This window comes from Bufo bufo, chromosome 2 (genome assembly GCF_905171765.1).
Source record: "Bufo bufo chromosome 2, aBufBuf1.1, whole genome shotgun sequence".
Taxonomy (NCBI): Eukaryota; Metazoa; Chordata; class Amphibia; order Anura; family Bufonidae; genus Bufo; species Bufo bufo.
Genome location: NC_053390.1, coordinates 418,801,811 through 418,820,505, shown reverse-complemented (window position 1 = coordinate 418,820,505; position 18,695 = coordinate 418,801,811). Strand labels below are relative to the sequence as shown.

At 42.1% G+C, this 18,695-nt stretch overlaps 1 protein-coding gene across 5 annotated transcripts in view; it reads left to right on the top strand.

The window, feature by feature from the left end:
* Nucleotides 1-18,695, top strand: part of FRMPD1 (FERM and PDZ domain containing 1) — a 225,848-nt gene that overhangs the window by 181,190 nt on the left and 25,963 nt on the right. For all 5 annotated transcript variants that reach the window (XM_040417347.1, XM_040417343.1, XM_040417345.1 and 2 more), the window contains 3 exons: nucleotides 6,910-7,005; nucleotides 7,739-7,864; nucleotides 13,595-13,714. In XM_040417347.1, coding sequence (XP_040273281.1) covers nucleotides 6,910-7,005; nucleotides 7,739-7,864; nucleotides 13,595-13,714 — 342 coding nt within the window. The remainder of the gene's footprint in view (nucleotides 1-6,909; nucleotides 7,006-7,738; nucleotides 7,865-13,594; nucleotides 13,715-18,695) is intronic.

Sequence of the window (18,695 nt, the reverse complement as noted above, 5' to 3'; positions counted from 1 at the left end):
ACATGGATAGGAGTTGGTAAAGAAAACATTGGAATACCCAATCTTACAGCGTACTCAGAGTCAATAAAGCTGGCCGCTGAGCCAGAATCAATAAAGGCCTTACCCAGCCATTTATCTACCCCCAGAGAAATCGTAATGGGTACCAAAAGCTTACATTTAGAAAAATCAGGGTGTACCTGGTCTTTAGGTTGCCTTGCCTTAGGAGACTTGACAGAGAGGACCTTCTTAGGACACTGGTTGATCCAATGGTCAGGATCTCCACAGTAAAAGCATTCTCCACGTCTGCGGTGAAGATTCCCTCGGGTCATGCCAACCTGCATGGGTTCCTCGGTGGAGACCTCAGTGTTGTCTCTGGGATAGGCCTCTGGCTGGACCACCATCTGTCGTTCCTGTCGTCTCTCTCTAACCCGTCGCTCAAGTCGGACAACAAGGGTCATCATCTCCTCTAAGGTCTCTGGAAGTTGATAACTGACCAGAAGATCCTTCAGGGCTGGTTCGTTCCATCCTGAGGGAACACACCACCTTCTGAATTGGGTGCAATAATCCTCCGCAGGTAGATTGCCCTGAACCAGTGCCTTTAGAGTCGTCTAGGCTACCAGAGCCCTGTCTGGTTCATCATAGAGGGTACCCAGGGCCTGAAAGAACCCATCCACAGAAGTTAAACAACTGGCGCCAGCAGGTAAAGAGAACGCCCAGTCCTGGGGATCACCCTGTAGTCGGGAAATGATAATGTCCACGCGTTGACTCTCGGGGCCAGAGGACACGGGGCGCAAACGGAAGTAAAGTCTGCAACTCTCCTTAAAAGAGAGAAACTTCTTCCGGTCTCCAGAAAAGGGTTCTGGGAGCTTAATCTGGGGCTCAAAATGCGGACTGGAGGCCTAAAGAGTGGAAGAGCCTTGCCCTAACTCAAAAAAACAGAGTTTTCCCCCTAGCTCCTGCACCATCTGTGTCAGATTAGAGACATGGTCAGTCAGGGTCACCAGAGGATTCATTATATAGTGGTTATTGGGCCTGATAATCTGTAACGGTCACGTACACACACACACAGGGGGGAGGATAGTGACCACTGCGCTCCACCCTCACCCCTGGCCCTGCCTACTTGCCTCAAGAGTCCTGATGACAGGGGACAACTGGACGGCAGTCCCTAACTTAGGATACGCGCGGGAAGGACAGACAAGACAAATAACGGATAGTGACCGGACCGGGTCAAAACCAAGAGGACAACGCAGTACAGAGGGATAAGCAAAGAATGGTCAGGGGAAGCCGGGGTCATAAATAACAGGAGAGTCGAGAAGTACCAAAGGAGTCCGCAAAGAATAGTCAGGTCAAAATACCAGGAGGGATGCGCAGTACAGGAGGAGCAGGCAAAGGATCGTCAGGGAACAGGATCAGGTAAGTATACAGGTATCCAACAAATGCCAGGAACCTAAATTAACAGGGAACCTGTGGGCAGCAGGCTGCCTGTATTTATAGTGGGGAGTGAGGGTCATGTGACGTGGCCAGCATCACATGACCGACAGACCGACCAGTCGATCACCGAGTGATCAGCTCGACGCTCAAGGCAGACCTAGGAGCAGGGAGCCTCCCAGCTAGCAAAGCCGCCCTGGGAACGAGGTCAAACACAGATCCTCGCTCCCGAAGCTAAGCAGCAGGTCTGCGGCTGATGGGAGTCCGAGTGCCCCTTCGGCACCCCGTTACACCAGGTGGACATGATCTTCACTTTTTACTTTCTGATTGCAGATTTTCTTTGAATAAGATTATCATGGCGGCCATCTTTCCTGAGCTCTTCTTAAAAGCATTTAGAAAGCATTGAGAAACTTGCTTTACGGCAGCCCCGTGGTCTATAGACACAATGGACAGAATTTTACCCTATTAACCTCTATGGGAGAGTTTTCTAGGCATGCTCAGTGTCCTATGCAGAGGTCATAGTACAAGGAAAAATTAAATAAGCTTACACAATCACCTATTGTTAAGGGTCCATTCACACGCATCCGCAAAACACGGACACCGGCCATGTGTGTTCTGCATTTTGCGGACCGCACATGGCCAGCACTATAATAAAAATGCCTTTTCTTGTCCGTGGCTGCGGACAAGAATAGGACATGGAAAGAAACGTTAAGGACGGCTCTCCTTTTCCTGGTAATGTATTGGTGCTCCAAACAAGTGCTACACCCTGGTCACAAAATGGAGGTAAGTTAAGAGAAAAATAGATGGGCACTCTTATAAATGGAATCACATAGAATCAATAAAACATTTTAGACCTGGATATAATCAATAAAATTATAGACTAGATACAAATGAAAATGTGTAAAAATATAAAATACATGAATAAAACAATATCTAGAATGTCTAGTCGACTAGTACATTTAATGGTATGCTTTGGGATTGAGTTGGTCCGGATGGTAAATTGTGCCTAAAGTAGTGCGCTGTTGGATGGGCGCATCCGATCGATAAGATTGTGAGAACAGCTATTATGGCAGCACATATGAATGAGCAAAATATAGATGAGCACAAAATATAAGTCCTCTTTTGAAGTACTGGGTGGTATTTTTATATTCCCAAAAGGGCTAATATTGTGGTATCCAGTGGTCAAGAATTACCAGTTGTTCTGTATTAGTCAGTGCCACTCATTTAAATCTTATAATTGGTATGGTACAATACAATATGTTTAGTTAATTATAAAAGGTCTCCTTTCATTCATTAGTGAGAATACATTTTCAGACATAATTCTGTGAAATCTGTTAGTACTTACAATTGCAAGGTCAGTGTTCATACGTGGGACTGACTAATACAGAACAACTGGTAATTCCTGACCACTGGATACCACAATATTAGCCCTTTTAGGAATATAAAAATACCACCCAGTATTTCCAAAGAGGACTTATGTTTTGTGCTCATCTATATTTTGCTCATTCATATGTGCTGCCATGATAGCTGTTCTCACAATCTTATCGATCTGATCCAACAGCGCACTACTTTAGGTGCAATTTATCATCCGGACCAACTTAATCCCAAAGCATACCATTAAATGTACTAGTCGACTGGACATTCTAGATATTGTTTTATTCATGTATTTTATATTTTTACACATTTTCATTTGTATCTAGTCTATATTTTATTGATTATATCCAGGTCTAAATAAATGTTTTATTGATTCTATGTGATTCCATTTATAAGCGTGCCCATCCATTTTTCTCTTAAGAATAGGACATGTTCTATTTTTTTAGCGGGGCCACGGAACAGTGTGCTGTCCGCATCTTTTGCGGTCCCATTGAAAATTAATAGGCCCGCACCCGTTCCGCAAAATTGCAGAACGGATGTGGACCCATTTTGCGGACGTGTGAATGGACCCTAATGGTGGATCCTATGTTACCTTGATGTAGCTGTGATGCTGCCTGTAAGGAGAAGCAGATCACTCCAGCAAAGTGATCTGTACAGAGCAAGAAGTGACACCTATTATTAGGCGTAGTGGCCAGTGCAAAAACTGCAGGATAATATGTTTTTTTAAATATAGATAGTTACATGGAAAATAAAAAATAACATCTCCAAAAATTCTTTAACCCTTTCATGACCAAGGGTCATTGATGCCCCAGTGTCCAGGTCAAAATTTACAAATCTGACATGCGTCACTTTATGTGGTAATAGCTTTGGAACACTTTTACTTATCCACGCCATTCTGAGATTGTTTTCTCGTGACACATTGTACTTCATGATAGTCATATATTTGAGTCAATATATTTCACCTTTATTTATGAAAAAATCCCAAATTTACCAAAAATTTTGAAAAATTCACAATTTTCCAAATTTCAATTTCTCTGCTTCTAAAACAGAAAGTCATACCTAATAAAATATTTATTACTTAACATTCCCCACATGTCTACTTTATGTTTGCATCATTTTGGAAATGTCATTTTATTTTTTTAGGACGTTAGATGGCTTAGAAGTTTAGAAGCCATTCTTACAATTTTTAAGAAAATTTCCAAAACCCACTTTTTAAGGACCAGTTCAGGTCTGAAGTCCCTTTGTGGGGCTTACATAGTGGATACCCCCATAAATGACCCCATTGTAGAAACTACACCCCTCAAGTTACTCAAAACTGATTTTAAAAACTTTATTAACCCTTTAGGCGTTCCACAAGAATTAATAGAAAATGGAGATGAAATTTCTAAATTTCACTTTTTTGGCAGATTTTCTATTTTATATTTTTTTTTTCTTTAACACATTGAGAGTTAACAGCCAAACAAAACTCAATATTTATTACCCTGATTCCGCGGTTTACAGAAACACCCCACATGTGGTCGTAAACTGCTGTACGGGCACACGGCAGGGCGCAGAAGGAAAGGAATGCCATACGGTTTTTGGAAGGTAGATTGTGCTGGATTGGTTTTCTGAACGCCATATGTTTTTTATTTTTGTGCCGATCGTCTTGTGCAGGGGCTCGTTTTTTGCAGAAAGTGTTGAGGTTTTTATTGGTACCATTTTTGGGTACATAGGATTTTTTGATCATTCATTATTACACTTTATGGGGCAAGGTGACCCAAAAATTTGCTGTTTTGGAACAATTTTCATTTATTTATTTTTACAGCGTTCATCTGAGGAGTTAGGTCATGTGATAGTTTTATAGAGAAGATCGTTACGGACGTGGCAATACCTAATATGTATACTTTTTCTTATTTATTTAAGTTTTAAACAATAATAGCATTTTTGAAACCCAAAAAATGATGTTTTAGTGTCTTTATAGTCTGAGAGCCATAGCTTTTTTATTTTTTGGGCGATTGTCTTAAATAGGGTATCATTTTTTGCGGGATGAGGTGACGGTTTGATTGGTACTATTTTGGGGGTCATAAGCCTTTTTGATCGCTTGCTGTTGCACTTTTTGTGATGTAAGGTGACAAAAATAGCTTTTTGGGCACTGTTTTTTTAATTTTATTTTTATGGTGTTTATCGGACGGGGTCTATCATGTGATATATTTATAGAGATGGTCGTTACGGACGCGGTGACACCTAATATGTGTATTTTATTTTTTCATTTTTTTATAGGAAAAGGCAATTTTCTTTTTTCTAATTTTACATTTTTATTTATTTATTTTTACTTTTATTATTTTCACTTTTTTTTTTATCAGTTCCCTCTTGGATCTTGAAGATCCAGTGGGGCTGATAGTTGCACTATACTTTGCAATGCTCTTGCATTCCAAAGTATAGTACTTCCAGATTGCCTGTAGGTGGCAGCACTGGACGCCTTTGCCATGGCAACCGGACGCTTTTGCAAAGCGTCCGGTTGCCATGGCAACCATCGGGTGCTGCAATCACAGCGCTGCAGCCCCGATGGTGGAGAGAGGGAGCTCCCTCCCTCTGTTAACCCCATGGATGCCGCAACCAACGGGGGGGGGGCAGCGCTGGAATGGGGGGGGTTCGGTAGGCTGCCCACAATATCGAGGAAGGCTGGGGCAGGAGGGGCGGCTAGAAAATTAATGCAGGGGGCGGACCGCATGCCATCAGCGCAGGAGAGGGGCACAGATCGTCGGGGCACAGAGGGGCACTAAGGGCTTGGAGGGGCACAGATCGGGGGGGGCATGAGGAACACTATCGGCTTTCAGGCTCTGATCTGCAGAGCGCAGATCAGAGCCTGAAACCGGCATTTTAACACTGCCGCGATCCGATTGGTTAGTCTGCACAGACTAACCAATCGGATCGATTGCCGGCAAGGGGCCACTCTGATTGGCCCCTTGCTGGCATTACTGGCCTGTATGCTGTCCGTGACAGCACCAGGGCAGGACAGAAGCTTTAGTCCAAGCGCTTTGCAGCGCTTGGATTAAAGAGCTGGCTTGACGTCTATACACGTGGTAGCTGCACGGGGCATGTGCAGCTATCACGTATATATACAGATTGCAGTCGTGAAAGGGTTAAAAATATGTTTAACATAAGTGCATGCTTTAAACAATAGGTCACTTTCTAATGACGCATTTCCTTCAAGGCCCTATTATAATGCGCGTGGTTCCGGCAGTGCGAAGGTCGATGGATGATAACACATCCATCAGTACTCATTTGCATTGTCCTATTACACAGACTGATGCAAACTGAATGTGGGAGAAACGATCGCTACTGCAGTCGTTGTCCCCTCGTTCAGTTCTGCTGCTTATTGGCAGCACATCCTAATAATTGGGCATCTTTCATCCTTATTAAAAGATGATGAACAAGCTGATTTGCTGCTTGATTATATAAGCCAATTATCGGGAACAAGCGTTGCTACAAATGCTAGTTCCTGATAATTGGCCCAAAAATCATGTGGTGTAATAGGGTCCTTACTGTGGCAGAGAGGGTCCACCCACCCTTTCAGGCATTAAGTTGCACAGGCGGTGTGTCTGCCCATAATACATACTGATAGGTAATTGTTGTGCTAAGAAACTGTCCCTAGTGTGTCTGGGTAGGGAAACTGGTGACCCCACTGGAAACAAGTGTATGATGACCATATCTGTAGAGCAGAGTATGTTGCTAATAATATAAGTAAAGTGGCTACTACTATTTGTAGGTAACATTATTATTAAGTCTAAAAAGCTTGCTGTGCAAATCTTCACATAAATATTCTCTAAAATCTCATTAGCTAAATCAGTAAATGGGTTTAATTGAATGGTAAATCTGTGTATAAAATTGGTTTCTTTCTCCTGCATGATTTGTTTGAAATCCACACATCTCCCAGAAATAATACGGACCTCTTCTCTTATCCATTTGCTGCCCATTTGCTATTGTGTAAGTTAAAGGAAAGTGAATTTCCTGCTATCACATTATGTACATCAGACATAATCTGATTTAATGACATACCAGCTTCTCAGAGGAATTTTCTAAGTATTTATGTCAAGAAATATGAGTCCATCTCTTGTATGTTTTTTAACATGCTGATCTTTTATTCAGGGGAATTCTCTTCTGTTTATGCCTAATGTCCTTAAGGTCTACTTGGAAAATGGCCAGACAAAGGCTTTTAAATTTGAGAAGACAACAACTGTTAAGGTAGACATAGATTAATATATCATGTAAAACTGTATTCTACATCTTTACATTTATTATGTTTGGTTGCTGATAGTAAATTATTACCATTGAATGAGGCTGAGCGTTAAAAACAGATATAGTCCATGAACAGAGTGGCACTGTTTCTGGAGAAATAAGCAGATCCTTTGTGGACCATAGACAGCAACATTTCTTTTTTTGTCAAAACTTTATATAGACTCGATAGGTCTACTTGGAGCCCTAGTCAATTAAGGGTGATCGCCACACATTCAGCTTTTTTTTAGGCAATTGTTGAAGCCAGAACCAGAAGTGGATTCAAACCAAGAGAAGTAATATTTGTTCCCAAAACTATCTCTCATTTTATGATCCACATCTGATTTTGGCTTCAAAAAACCTGAATGAGTGACAGCACCTTAAATGTACAGTATTATGCATTATTCACACAATCAGAGTTCAGTCAGTGATTTCATCAGTTATTTTGAGCCAAAACCAGGTGCAGATCTTTTGATTATACCTTATCTCTGTGTAGCCTCCACTCCTGGTTTTGGCTCACAAAAACTGATGGAAATCACTGACCAAAACACTGATGCATGAATAAGGCTTTAGACATCCAGAGGAGTAATTAAAAGAATGAATATAAATAATGTGGTTTGGTATAAGTGCAAGGGTTTCAACTACCGAATAGTTTTGTTGAAGCCTACAATCATGGCTTATAAATTATGTTTGATAATTTCAGGACATCCTCATGACCCTTAAGGAGAAGCTTTCAATCAATGTAATTGAGCACTTTGCACTAGCGCTAGAAGAGCAATATAACATCTCAAAGCTTTACCTTCTTCATGAAGATGAACTTATAGAACAGGTAAGCTCTGTGAATTTGTAGAAGAACCTAGAATAATGTACAATGTATTGTTTCACTCACAATACTGTGTGTAGATTGTATGATATTGCTTGAGAAATCTGTCACCAGGTCAAAACCTGTTAAACTTGTTCAACTGCTTTCTTGACAATGTTAGCATTTGTTGCATTTCTCTTAAGTACCAAGGTGGTCTTGCCTGGTAAAAGGCAACAGAATGAACAAAGAAAATGTTTGTTTTTCTATGTCATAGAATGCAACAGTTTTGTGACTCGTGTGGTCTGTGTGATCATATCATGATTATTGCAGAGGTTTATGCAAAATCTTGCAGGAGTTATGCAAAAATAAATAATTGTAAAGTGTGACTACATCCTGATATTTTGGTAGATACAGTTAGACACCTATTTGCTACTGTTGCAAGATGTTAGCATGCTTAGGCTAGTTTCACACTAGCGCCTTTAGATCCAGCAGGTTGTTCTCTGCTGGATCTCTCTGCATTCAGGTATTGCCGGAAGCTGTTGTGTTGCCGTTTGGCCCCATTAACTATATTGGGGACTGGCGGAGATCTGGCCGCAACTCAGCAAACATGCCAATAGTCGGGCGGACGAAAACCGATGCACGTAGCAGGCCGGCAGGTATTAGGTAGCGTCCGGCAGGCTGCTCTAAAGCATTATGTTTGTTATTTTACATATTGTAATTGATGTATTTTGCATTGTATTAATTATTTGTTTGTTTTCTATTGTTAATTATACCAGGTGGTATAGTGTTTCTTTGAAAAGGCTGTAATCTACATTTATGTTTTCACAAAAAAAAAGGATAATGCAGAATTGTAAAAGATCTTGCCAAGTCTCCTTGCCCATTCTCTGCCCTCAGTTTGCTGCTTCACTCAAAATACTGCTTGTGCTCATGCACACGAACATATTTTTGGGCCGCATCCGATCCACATTTTTGCAAGTCGGATGTGGACCCATTCACTTCAATGGGGCTGCAAAAGAGGTGGACAGAACATGTGTGTGCTGTCTGCATCCGTATGTCCGTTCCGCGGACCTGCAAAAAAAAAAAACATGTCCTATTCTTGTCTGTTTTAGGCCTAGTTCACACGAACGTATGGCTTTTATAGCTTTTGCGGTCTGTTTTTCACGGATCCGTTGTTCTGTTTTTGAGTTCCGTTGTGTTTCCGTTTACTTTCCGTTTTTCCGTTCCGTTTTTCCATATGGCATATACAGTATACAGTAATTACATAGAAAAAATTGGGCTGGGCATAACATTTTCAATAGATGGTTCAGCAAAAACAGAACAGATACGGAAGACATACGGATGCATTTCCGTATGTGTTCCGTTTTTTTTGCGGACCCATTGACTTTAATGGAGCCACGGAATGTGATTTGCGGCCAAATATAGGACATGTTCTATCTTTCAACGGAACGGAAATACGGAAATACGGAAACGGAATGCATACGGAACACATTCCGTTTTTTTGCGGAACCATTGAAATGAATGGTCCCGTATATGGACCGTATACGGAACACAAAAATGGCCCGTACACTCGCAAAAGCAGAAACAACCGTGTGCATAAGCCCTTAGGCAGTGTGTCCCAGCAACCGTCAGACATTGCTCAACTGTTCAGCTTAAAGCCTAAGGATAAGTTCACATTGCAAAATCAGCAGCAAAAAAATCTTTTGCAGAACAGTTGCAAATTTCTAGCTGAAAACAGATTGTTTTTGGTGGCAGATTTCTAATTTGGTGGAGGTTTTAGAGGTTTTTACAAGAGTATTAGAAGAGTGTTTGGTTGAGGTTTCTTTATTTCCCCATTGACTTCTATGAAATCCATAATCAAATCTGCTTCTAAGAACTACAGTAACATGTCACTTCTCAAGCGTTTTTCAAATGATCTACCGAAAAAGGGAGTTTTTAAAATTAAAGTCAATGAAGAAACTGTTGGTGAGTTTTGAATGTGGCTTTAGTAGCGGAAAACAATCCATTATCAATCTGAGAAAGGATCTAGGAAGCTCCAAAACTCACAGACGCAGATTTACCTAGAATTTGTCTAAAAAGTGGTAACAATTGGTGTAACTAAGGTTTCCACAATTTTTTCTGACTCGCTTTGAAATGGATTCGGGCTTAGCGGGAAGGGGTGGGGATTTTTGAAACAGGGGCAGGGTCTAAGTTGTGACATTTTGAGCCAAGATTGTGCTACAATTCTGCTGTAAAATTCTGTCTAAAACTAAGCTAATTAATGGGTCGTGAAAAGTTAGATAAAAAGAGTTCACACCATCTATGGGTTTAGTAATATGTCCCATTATATTTTCATGATATATTTATCTAAATAATACACATCGTGTCAAAGAAATAGAGGTAAAAAAAACTGTAAACCCCCCCACCCAACACCCAGAAACCACTCAATGTAGGGGGGGGGGGATAGAGAGAAAGGAGAGGAAAAGAGAAAAATAAATAAAGAAATATCACCCTATAAAGCAAAGAGACCTTATGGATCATCATCTGTCAGCGTCTCTATCCATGCACTCCAAGAAGCATAACAATTTTTAATACACGCTTAGTGCAATTGTCTGTATTATGTAGCTACCATATGTACAGCGCCATGGAATGAATGGCGCTTTAATAATAAATAATAATAATATACACTCATTGTATATAGACCCACTTCACATGTTTCCTATGCAATTAAAGTAGGAGGTTTTTTTCGCCATCCAAAATCTTAGAATCAAAATCTTAGGGCCTTCACTATGGCCCTCAACAGAGGTTGTCAAGAGAGATAAGTCCCCCAGGAGGCAGAGGGCACAGGATCATGTGTCTTAAATGCAGCACTCTAGGCGCCTGAAGTTTCAGGCATCCCCAAAAATTAATAGTTCATACTATATAAAGTTAGATAAAAGAGTTTGTCATCCATGGGTTTATTAAAGCCTCTTTCACATGAGCATGACGGATTGGCTCAGGATGCATTCAGGGTGCGTTCAGGGAAACTCGCACCATTTTGCAAGCAAGCTAAGTCAGTTTTGTCTGCATTTACGTTCAGTGTTTTGTTTTCCTCCGCGTGGGTGCGATCAGTTTTGATGCGTTTTTCACATGCGTAAAAAAAACTAATGGTTTACAAACAACATTTCCTAGCAACCATCAGAAAAAAATGCATTGCACCCGGACTGCATCCGGATTACATCTGGATGCAATGCGTTTTTCACTGAAGCCCCATTGACTTCTATGGGGCAAGGGCTGCATGAAAAGCGCAGAATATAGAACATGCTGCACAAATAGACGTTTCTGTTTATATTATTTACCAAATATATGCTACGATATGACTTGCTATGTTTTGCCTAGATATTTTTTTAAGTAGCCTTAAATTTTACATGGTGATGCTTCTCTATAGTAGTTGTAATTATACATACCAAAAATAATAGTAAAAACCTTGACATTTTTCTATCTATTGTCTATCCAGAGCATTTCACTTTCATTTAACAGTTATTGACTATTATGATAAGATAAGAAATAAACTAAACAGCTCCTCCTGCTGGCCAGAACAGTAGCAAGTTGTGCCAGCCTGGCGGGAATACTGTACAGTGCAACAGACATAAAAATAAAAAAAAGCTAATAAATATATAGCTCGGCCCTCTGTTGGCAACTGTGAATAAGTACAATATATGTTAGAGGCAGATAAGCTAAAACTGTTGGGTCTGGCGTTCCCTACGTTGCGTCTCTTACATAAGACTTGGTGGAAAGTGAGGGACATGCAGGGCATCAAAAGCGTCACGCAGTATACTACTATATGGGACACTCCGTGGTTGCCTCATTTGGGCTCTTTGCAGGGAATGGGTGGTTGGCGCAACAGGGGCATTATTAGAGTCCACCAATTTATTGAAAATACTGGTCTCAAATCTTATGAGCAACTTCAGACAGAAACTGTATTACCGTCCTCCGATTTTTATAGGTATTTGCAGCTGCGCCATGCCTTCCGGGTTGACCATGACGGCGGTATGTTGAACACGGTACTTCAAAACAAGATTATTGCGCTTATGGAGAAGAGGCATTCCTTCTCTGGAGTTATCTCTCTGCTCTATCAGACCCTGCTGGACCTATTTCTGCAAGACCATCCGGTGAATAGTAGGACAAAATGGAAAGCGGAGATGGGGCCGTTAGAGGAAACTCAGTGGCAGGAGATATTGGAGAGGATTCCGCAGCTCTCTCTCAGCGAGGCCCACAGGCTGTCGCACCTATATCTAATTCATAGGGTTTATAGAACTCCTCAGTTTCTGTTTAATATTGGACTCCGGTTGGATTTTAAATGCCCGCGATGTGGGGAGGAAGATGCGGGTATGTTACACATGCTGTGGTCATGCTCGGCACTGGAGGGTTTTTGGCGCATGGTGCTGCATCTCATTGATTCTCTGCATGAAGTTACACTGGATGTGACCCCATTTGTCTGTATATTGGGATATGTGGAGGACTTGCCAATCACTGAGCCCAGGAAGATAGCAGTGGCCAGAATGTTGTATATGGCTCGTAAGCTGATTGCTCAACATTGGCTGGATGAGGGTAGTCCTAGTAAAACCGAATTTATAGCCAAGATTAATTGGTTACTTAATTTGGAACGAGGGGTTTATAGGAGGAGGGGTGCTATGGCCAAATTTGAAAAGCTCTGGACTCCTTGAATTGATGCCCCCGGGCTGGCGTCCAGGGAACTTCAGAGATACCGTCTGGGATTAGTGTGAGGGTACTATTGCTTACTGTGCATATCTGGCTCCGTGGTTGGCGATTTCTTGCAGGATATATGGAATGTTTCTACGATATGTAATGTAATGTGGGGAAGTTCTGGCTGGTAACAAATGTATATTTTTTTTATAAGATCGCAGTTCTGCTATCATTGTTCTGTGGGGAATGCTGTAGGGAAAGGGCATGTGCCTTTGTAATTATTATGCGGTTGTGATGGTGTAGCCGAATGTTGGAAGTTATGGAAGATGGAGGGCATCATAATGATGGTTTGTGGGGGGAAGGTATGTGGGTGTTGGGGACTTATGTTTGCATTATTCAAATGCTAATAAATGCTATATTACTTAATATAAAAAAATATAAGTACAATATATAATATATGTGCACGCTATAAAAGGTAAAATAAAATAAAATAAACAATGATGGAAAACATTAAAGCAGATCACTTGTTGAAAAATGTTGTGGTATATAAGTTTGTGATATATACCCGTATACTGTATTGTATTTTTTAAATGTGCCCATTTCTGTATAGGGAGAGGCCTATCAAATACAGTGAGATGTAACCATTTTACATGTCTATGTATTGTATCATTCCAATCTTTGTGGGTAGGTTCATATATATATATATATATATATATCAAGTGTATGTTATCTCCCAGAGGTAGGGCAGTATGAGACAGCAAGGACTATATGTCTAAATCAAGTGTATATTATCTCAGCATACCCTTGCATATATTTCTTGCAAAAGGATAACCTTTGGGAACTATCTTCCTTTTCCTAGTTCTGGACTTTATAGGAAATATAAAATATGAGAACAAACTATGCCCATTCAAATGAGCCATAACAATGCAGATATATGCGACTCATGGCCACTGGAAAATGCAGCTGCAACCCCTCTTGCAATGTAATGGCCATTACTTGTGGACACTTTTGGAAATCAAATCTTGGGCTCAGAAAACACAAGAAACAGGTGATCTCTAGATTCTAAGATATAATAATGATATATCTGCCTTATAGGTGGTGCAGAAGAAAGAATCTCATGACTATAGATGTCTCTTCAGAGTTTGCTTTGTACCCAAAGATCCACTTGATCTCCTTCAGGAGGATCCAGTTGCCTTTGAGTATCTCTACTTACAGGTGAGTGTGTGCAACTTTAAACATATTAGTGTAAGGGTATGTTCACATGTTTTCTGTTCACACTGCATACACAAATGTATTTATAGGTTCCCAATTACCCGATGGAGGTCAAAAAAGTGTCCTTGTGACCTCCATCAAGCTAATATACATTGGCACACCTTTTTTTTTTACTTTACGGTACTCGAATAGCACAGTAGTCTGTGAATGCCAATTTGTGGGCCATCACAAAAAAAATATTTTGTGCATATCCATTTTTTTTACCATTGGTGTCAACAGCTACACAGTGCCATACATCAGAGCCATCAGAAGTATATGTTAGAAAATACTGTTGACATACAGTTCAGACCAAAAGTTTGGACACACCTTCTCATTCAAAGAGTTTTCTTTATTTTCATGACTATGAAGGCATCAAAACTATGAATTAACACATGGAATTATATACATAACAAACAAGTGTGAAACAACTGAAAATATGTCATATTCTAGGTTCTTCAAAGTAGCCACCTTTTGCTTTGATTACTGCTTTGCACACTCTTGGCATTCTCTTTTTTGAATCAGATCTTTTTTTATTGAGCATACAATGTAAATACACATTTTAACATATCACAAACAAGGATGACATAGAGACATAATTTCCGTAAGGCAGATAGCAATCAGGATACCAGACCATGTGTAGTACTCAAATTTCAACCCATCCCCCCAACCCCTCCCCTCCCACCCCACACTAACCTGCACATTGCAAAGGCACACTGTTAAACATTTCTATTCACATGTCGAAACGACAGCCACGGTTCCCATAATTTCTCAAATTTTGCTGGGCAGCCACGCTTCTGAAACACCATCCGCTCATAGCTTAACATAGTGTCAACAGTACTCAAGAATTCGCCTAGGGTTGGCGGCGCTGTCTGTATCCAATGTAGGGCGATTAACTTTCTAGCAACATATAACACTCTACCTATAGCTATTTTATGCACCTGGCTAGAGGCCAGTTCAGAGACATATCCCAACACACACACTCTAGGGTCAGGCGGTATCCGTACTTTGTAAACGTCCTGTATAGTCTTAGATACCATCTCCTAGTATCTCCCTAGCCTCTCGCACGTCCACATCATATGCAACAAATCTGCAGAATCCATAGAGCACCTTGGACATTCAGCCGTGGGTCTAAACCCTATGCGAAACAAAAAAAACGGCGTCTTGTAGACCCTATGGACAATGAACAGCTGCGAGAGTTTACGCCCTGCACTCAAGGAAGAGAGAGGTATCGACTCCAGTATGTCAGACCATTGGTCATCTGTTAGCTCGCCAACATCTTTCTCCCATTTACCTTTAGCTGCAAGCGGATGCAACAGTAGAAACTTATCAAGCAACAGCTTGTATATACAGGAGATCATACCTCTCCTTGCCCCCCGCCCCCGGACAGAATCTGGTGCAATGCAGCATCTCTCCCTGCCACTACAGTTGGACCTCTAAATGTGGAGTTGTATGCGTGTCTCACCTGAAGATACTTATAGAAGTGAGTTCTAGGCAGTTCATATATCTTCTGAAGTCTGGCAAAGGACATGAATTTCTTATCTTCCAGAAGGTGGCCCAACCTCAGAATACCCTTCCTTTTCCATGCCCCAAAATCAGACAAAGAGAGGAATTCCAGCAGCACGGGATTATCCCACAAAGGAGTGTATTCCGTACTGCCGACAACCCCCCTCAGGAGCTTAACCCTGTTCCACACGGACTGCATCAAGTATCCCAAATCCCCCATCGGACCACTCTTCCCGGCCCCTCTAGTCTCAAGGATCAGCAATAGGTCACTAGATGACAAGCAATGAGTAAACAGCTGACACGTCACCTCACTCGACTCCAGTTCTATCCACCCTTTAAAATGTTGGCATTGTGCAGCCAGGAAGTAAACCCAGGGGTTTGGCACTGCAAGGCCCCCTTCCTTTTTAGGATATTGCAGCATTTCAAGTTTAATTCTCGGTTGCCCCTTCCGCCATATGAGCTCCCTAAAAGTGGCATTAATTGGATCAAATTTGGACTTCGACAGCCAGACCGGGGAATTATGTAGAATATAGAGTAGCTGGGGCATCAACACCATTTTAATGAGATTTGCTCTTCCCGCCACCGACAGGTAAAGTTTACACCATGCCTTAGCTTTATTTCGAAATTTAATAACCAGCGGGTCAAAGTTAAGGCGCTCAAAGTCCCGGATTCTAGGGGATATATGGATACCCAAATACTTAAAGGTCGCTACACATGGAATATTTCTTTCTCGCACTGTCTGCGACTGCACTTGCCCGTCAAGCAGCATAATTGCCGATTTACCCCAGTTAATAGTCAGACCCGACAGGGCACCGAAGCAGTCAATGATTTTCATAGCCGCTTCCAAAGATGGACCAGTGTCCCCCAGGAAAAGCAAAGTGTCGTCCGCATACATCGCCACTTTATAATTAACTGTTCCATATTGGAACCCCCGAATGTCCAATGACCTACGAATCGCTGCGGCTAATGGTTCAATCGCAACTGCAAATAACAGAGGCGACAGCGGGCACCCCTGTCTAGTGCCCCGGCCCAAACAGAACTTGGGGGACACCCCTCCATTCGCCCTGACACATGCTATGGGATTAGAGTATAACACCCGAACCCAGGATATGTACTCATCTCCAAACCCCAAATATGCCATAACTCTCCACAGGAATCGCCACTCAATGCTGTCAAAGGCCTTGGCCGCGTCTAAAGAAAGGATAGCTCTATCTCCAATATTTTCAGCTGGAAGTTGAATACTGGCAAACACTCTTCTAATATTAATTGACGTTGATTTCTGAGGCATGAAGCCAGTCTGGTCAGAGTGCATGATAGACAGAATCACTTTAGACAGACGCATGGCCAATACCCTTGCAAGCAACTTAACATCAGTGGAGAGTAACGATATCGGTCTATATGAGTCAGGGAGAGAGTGATCCTTATCCGGCTTAGGAATGACTACTATTAGCGCCTCTTGCATAGACGGAGGCAGCACCCCCCCTTTTTGGAATAATTGAATACCTTCAGGAGTTCCGGGAGCAACACTTCCGCAAAGGACTTATATACTTCCGCCGGGAGCCCATCTAAACCTGGCGCCTTGTCGTTAGCCATAGCAGCTAGTGCCGCCCTCAATTCTTCTAACTCAATCGGCTCCTCTAACCTCATACTATCTTCCCTGGAGAGCTTAGGGAGATTCAATGTAGTCAAAAAGGCGTCGATCTCCTCATCCGAACATGTCACCTTAGAAGTATACAGAGAGGAATAAAAATTATTCAGTATATTTAAAATGTTTTCAGTATCACGCCTCAGGACGCCACCAGCATCTAACAGGCCAGAGATACATTGTGACCCTTGCTGAGCTTTCGCAATAACCGAGAGCATATGGCCTACACTCTCGCCTTCAGTAAAAAACTGCTGCTTGTAAAACAGTCGTTTCCTCTCTGCTACTTCCAAGAGGTGGCACCTCAGCTCCTCCTGCCTAGTCTTTAAGGCCATGCTTGTTAGGTTAGATGGATTCAACACAAAGGCTTCCTCCGCTAGCTTCATATTATCATGTTTCTGCAGCTCAAGCTCTCTAGATTTAGATTTAATCCGACTGACTGTTTTGATAAGGGAGCCCCTGAGGAATGCCTTCATCGCCTCCCAAACAACTATCGGAGACGCAGTCCCCTCATTTATACGAAAATATTCCCTAAGGGATTGAAGCGTATCGGACGGGTCACCCATTAGTGCTAGCCAAAAGGCGTTTAATCGCCAGTATCTAACCCCCGGCCTGGCTGTCTCAGAAATGTCAAGGGCAATACTAAATATGGAGTGGTCTGATAAGGTCCTGGCCAGATACTCTGAGTTCTGTACAAGCGGAAACATATGAGCATTCACCAGACCCAGATCTATGCGCGACAGGGAACCATAAGTCGAGGAGCAACACGAGTACTTCCTGTCCAGGGGGTGGGTCTCTCTCCATACGTCCATCATTCCTACTTCCCTCAGTAGTCTCGCAAACGGGGTTTCACCCGTATTACTACCGCTAGATGTGATCTGGCATCTATCAAGCGAGCTGTCAAGTACATTATTGAAATCTCCCACTATTAACATTGGAAGTTCAGAAAATTCTGTCATAAACTCCATAAGCTTCCTTAAAGGCACCGAGGAAAATGGTGGGGGTATATAGATTGTCGCCAACACCATTCTCATCCCTTGGACCACACAATGCACTCCTATAAACCTTTCCTCTTCGTCCACACATACCCTGAGACATTCAAATATGATATTCTTATGAACTAGGATACTAACCCCTCTGGAATGCGAGGAGAAGACGGAATGCACCGAATAACCCAACCACGGCTTTTGCAGAACATGTATAGATTGTTTGGTCATATGCGTTTCTTGCAAGCATATTATTGCCGGCTGATATCTAGATAGGTAACGGAACAGACCATGTCTCTTCGTAGCATCCGCCATTCCCCTCACATTCCAGCTAAGTATTCTCGTAGCAGGTCCCATAAGAATGCATAGAAAAACAAAAGTAGATTAGGGCTCCACACAACTCCACCTCCCAGCAGCTGCAAGGAAAAGCAATATTAATCTCCAGAATACAGTCTCCCATCCCTTCTCCATTTCCCCCATCAAGGTATAAAAGGACTGTACGTTTCAACATTTTAGAATTGCTATCAATAGCACCTTTGACAGTATTAGCCCCCACTGACCCCTTCCCCCCTCCCTCCCCCCACCCAACTATCCCAACCCACACAATAAACATATGCAGCATAATTAGATTCGTTAGTGAACCTGGGGCCAACATTGTGAACCTGGCCCAACAACGCCTAAAGCAGCACAGCACCCAACAAGATACCATACGCAGGCACATTGAAGAAGTGGGGAGCAACCGAGGGTGTATGCTCTACCCACAGAGTGTCTCCAGCAACCGGCTGAGCGTCGCCTTAGGATCCCATCAACTGAC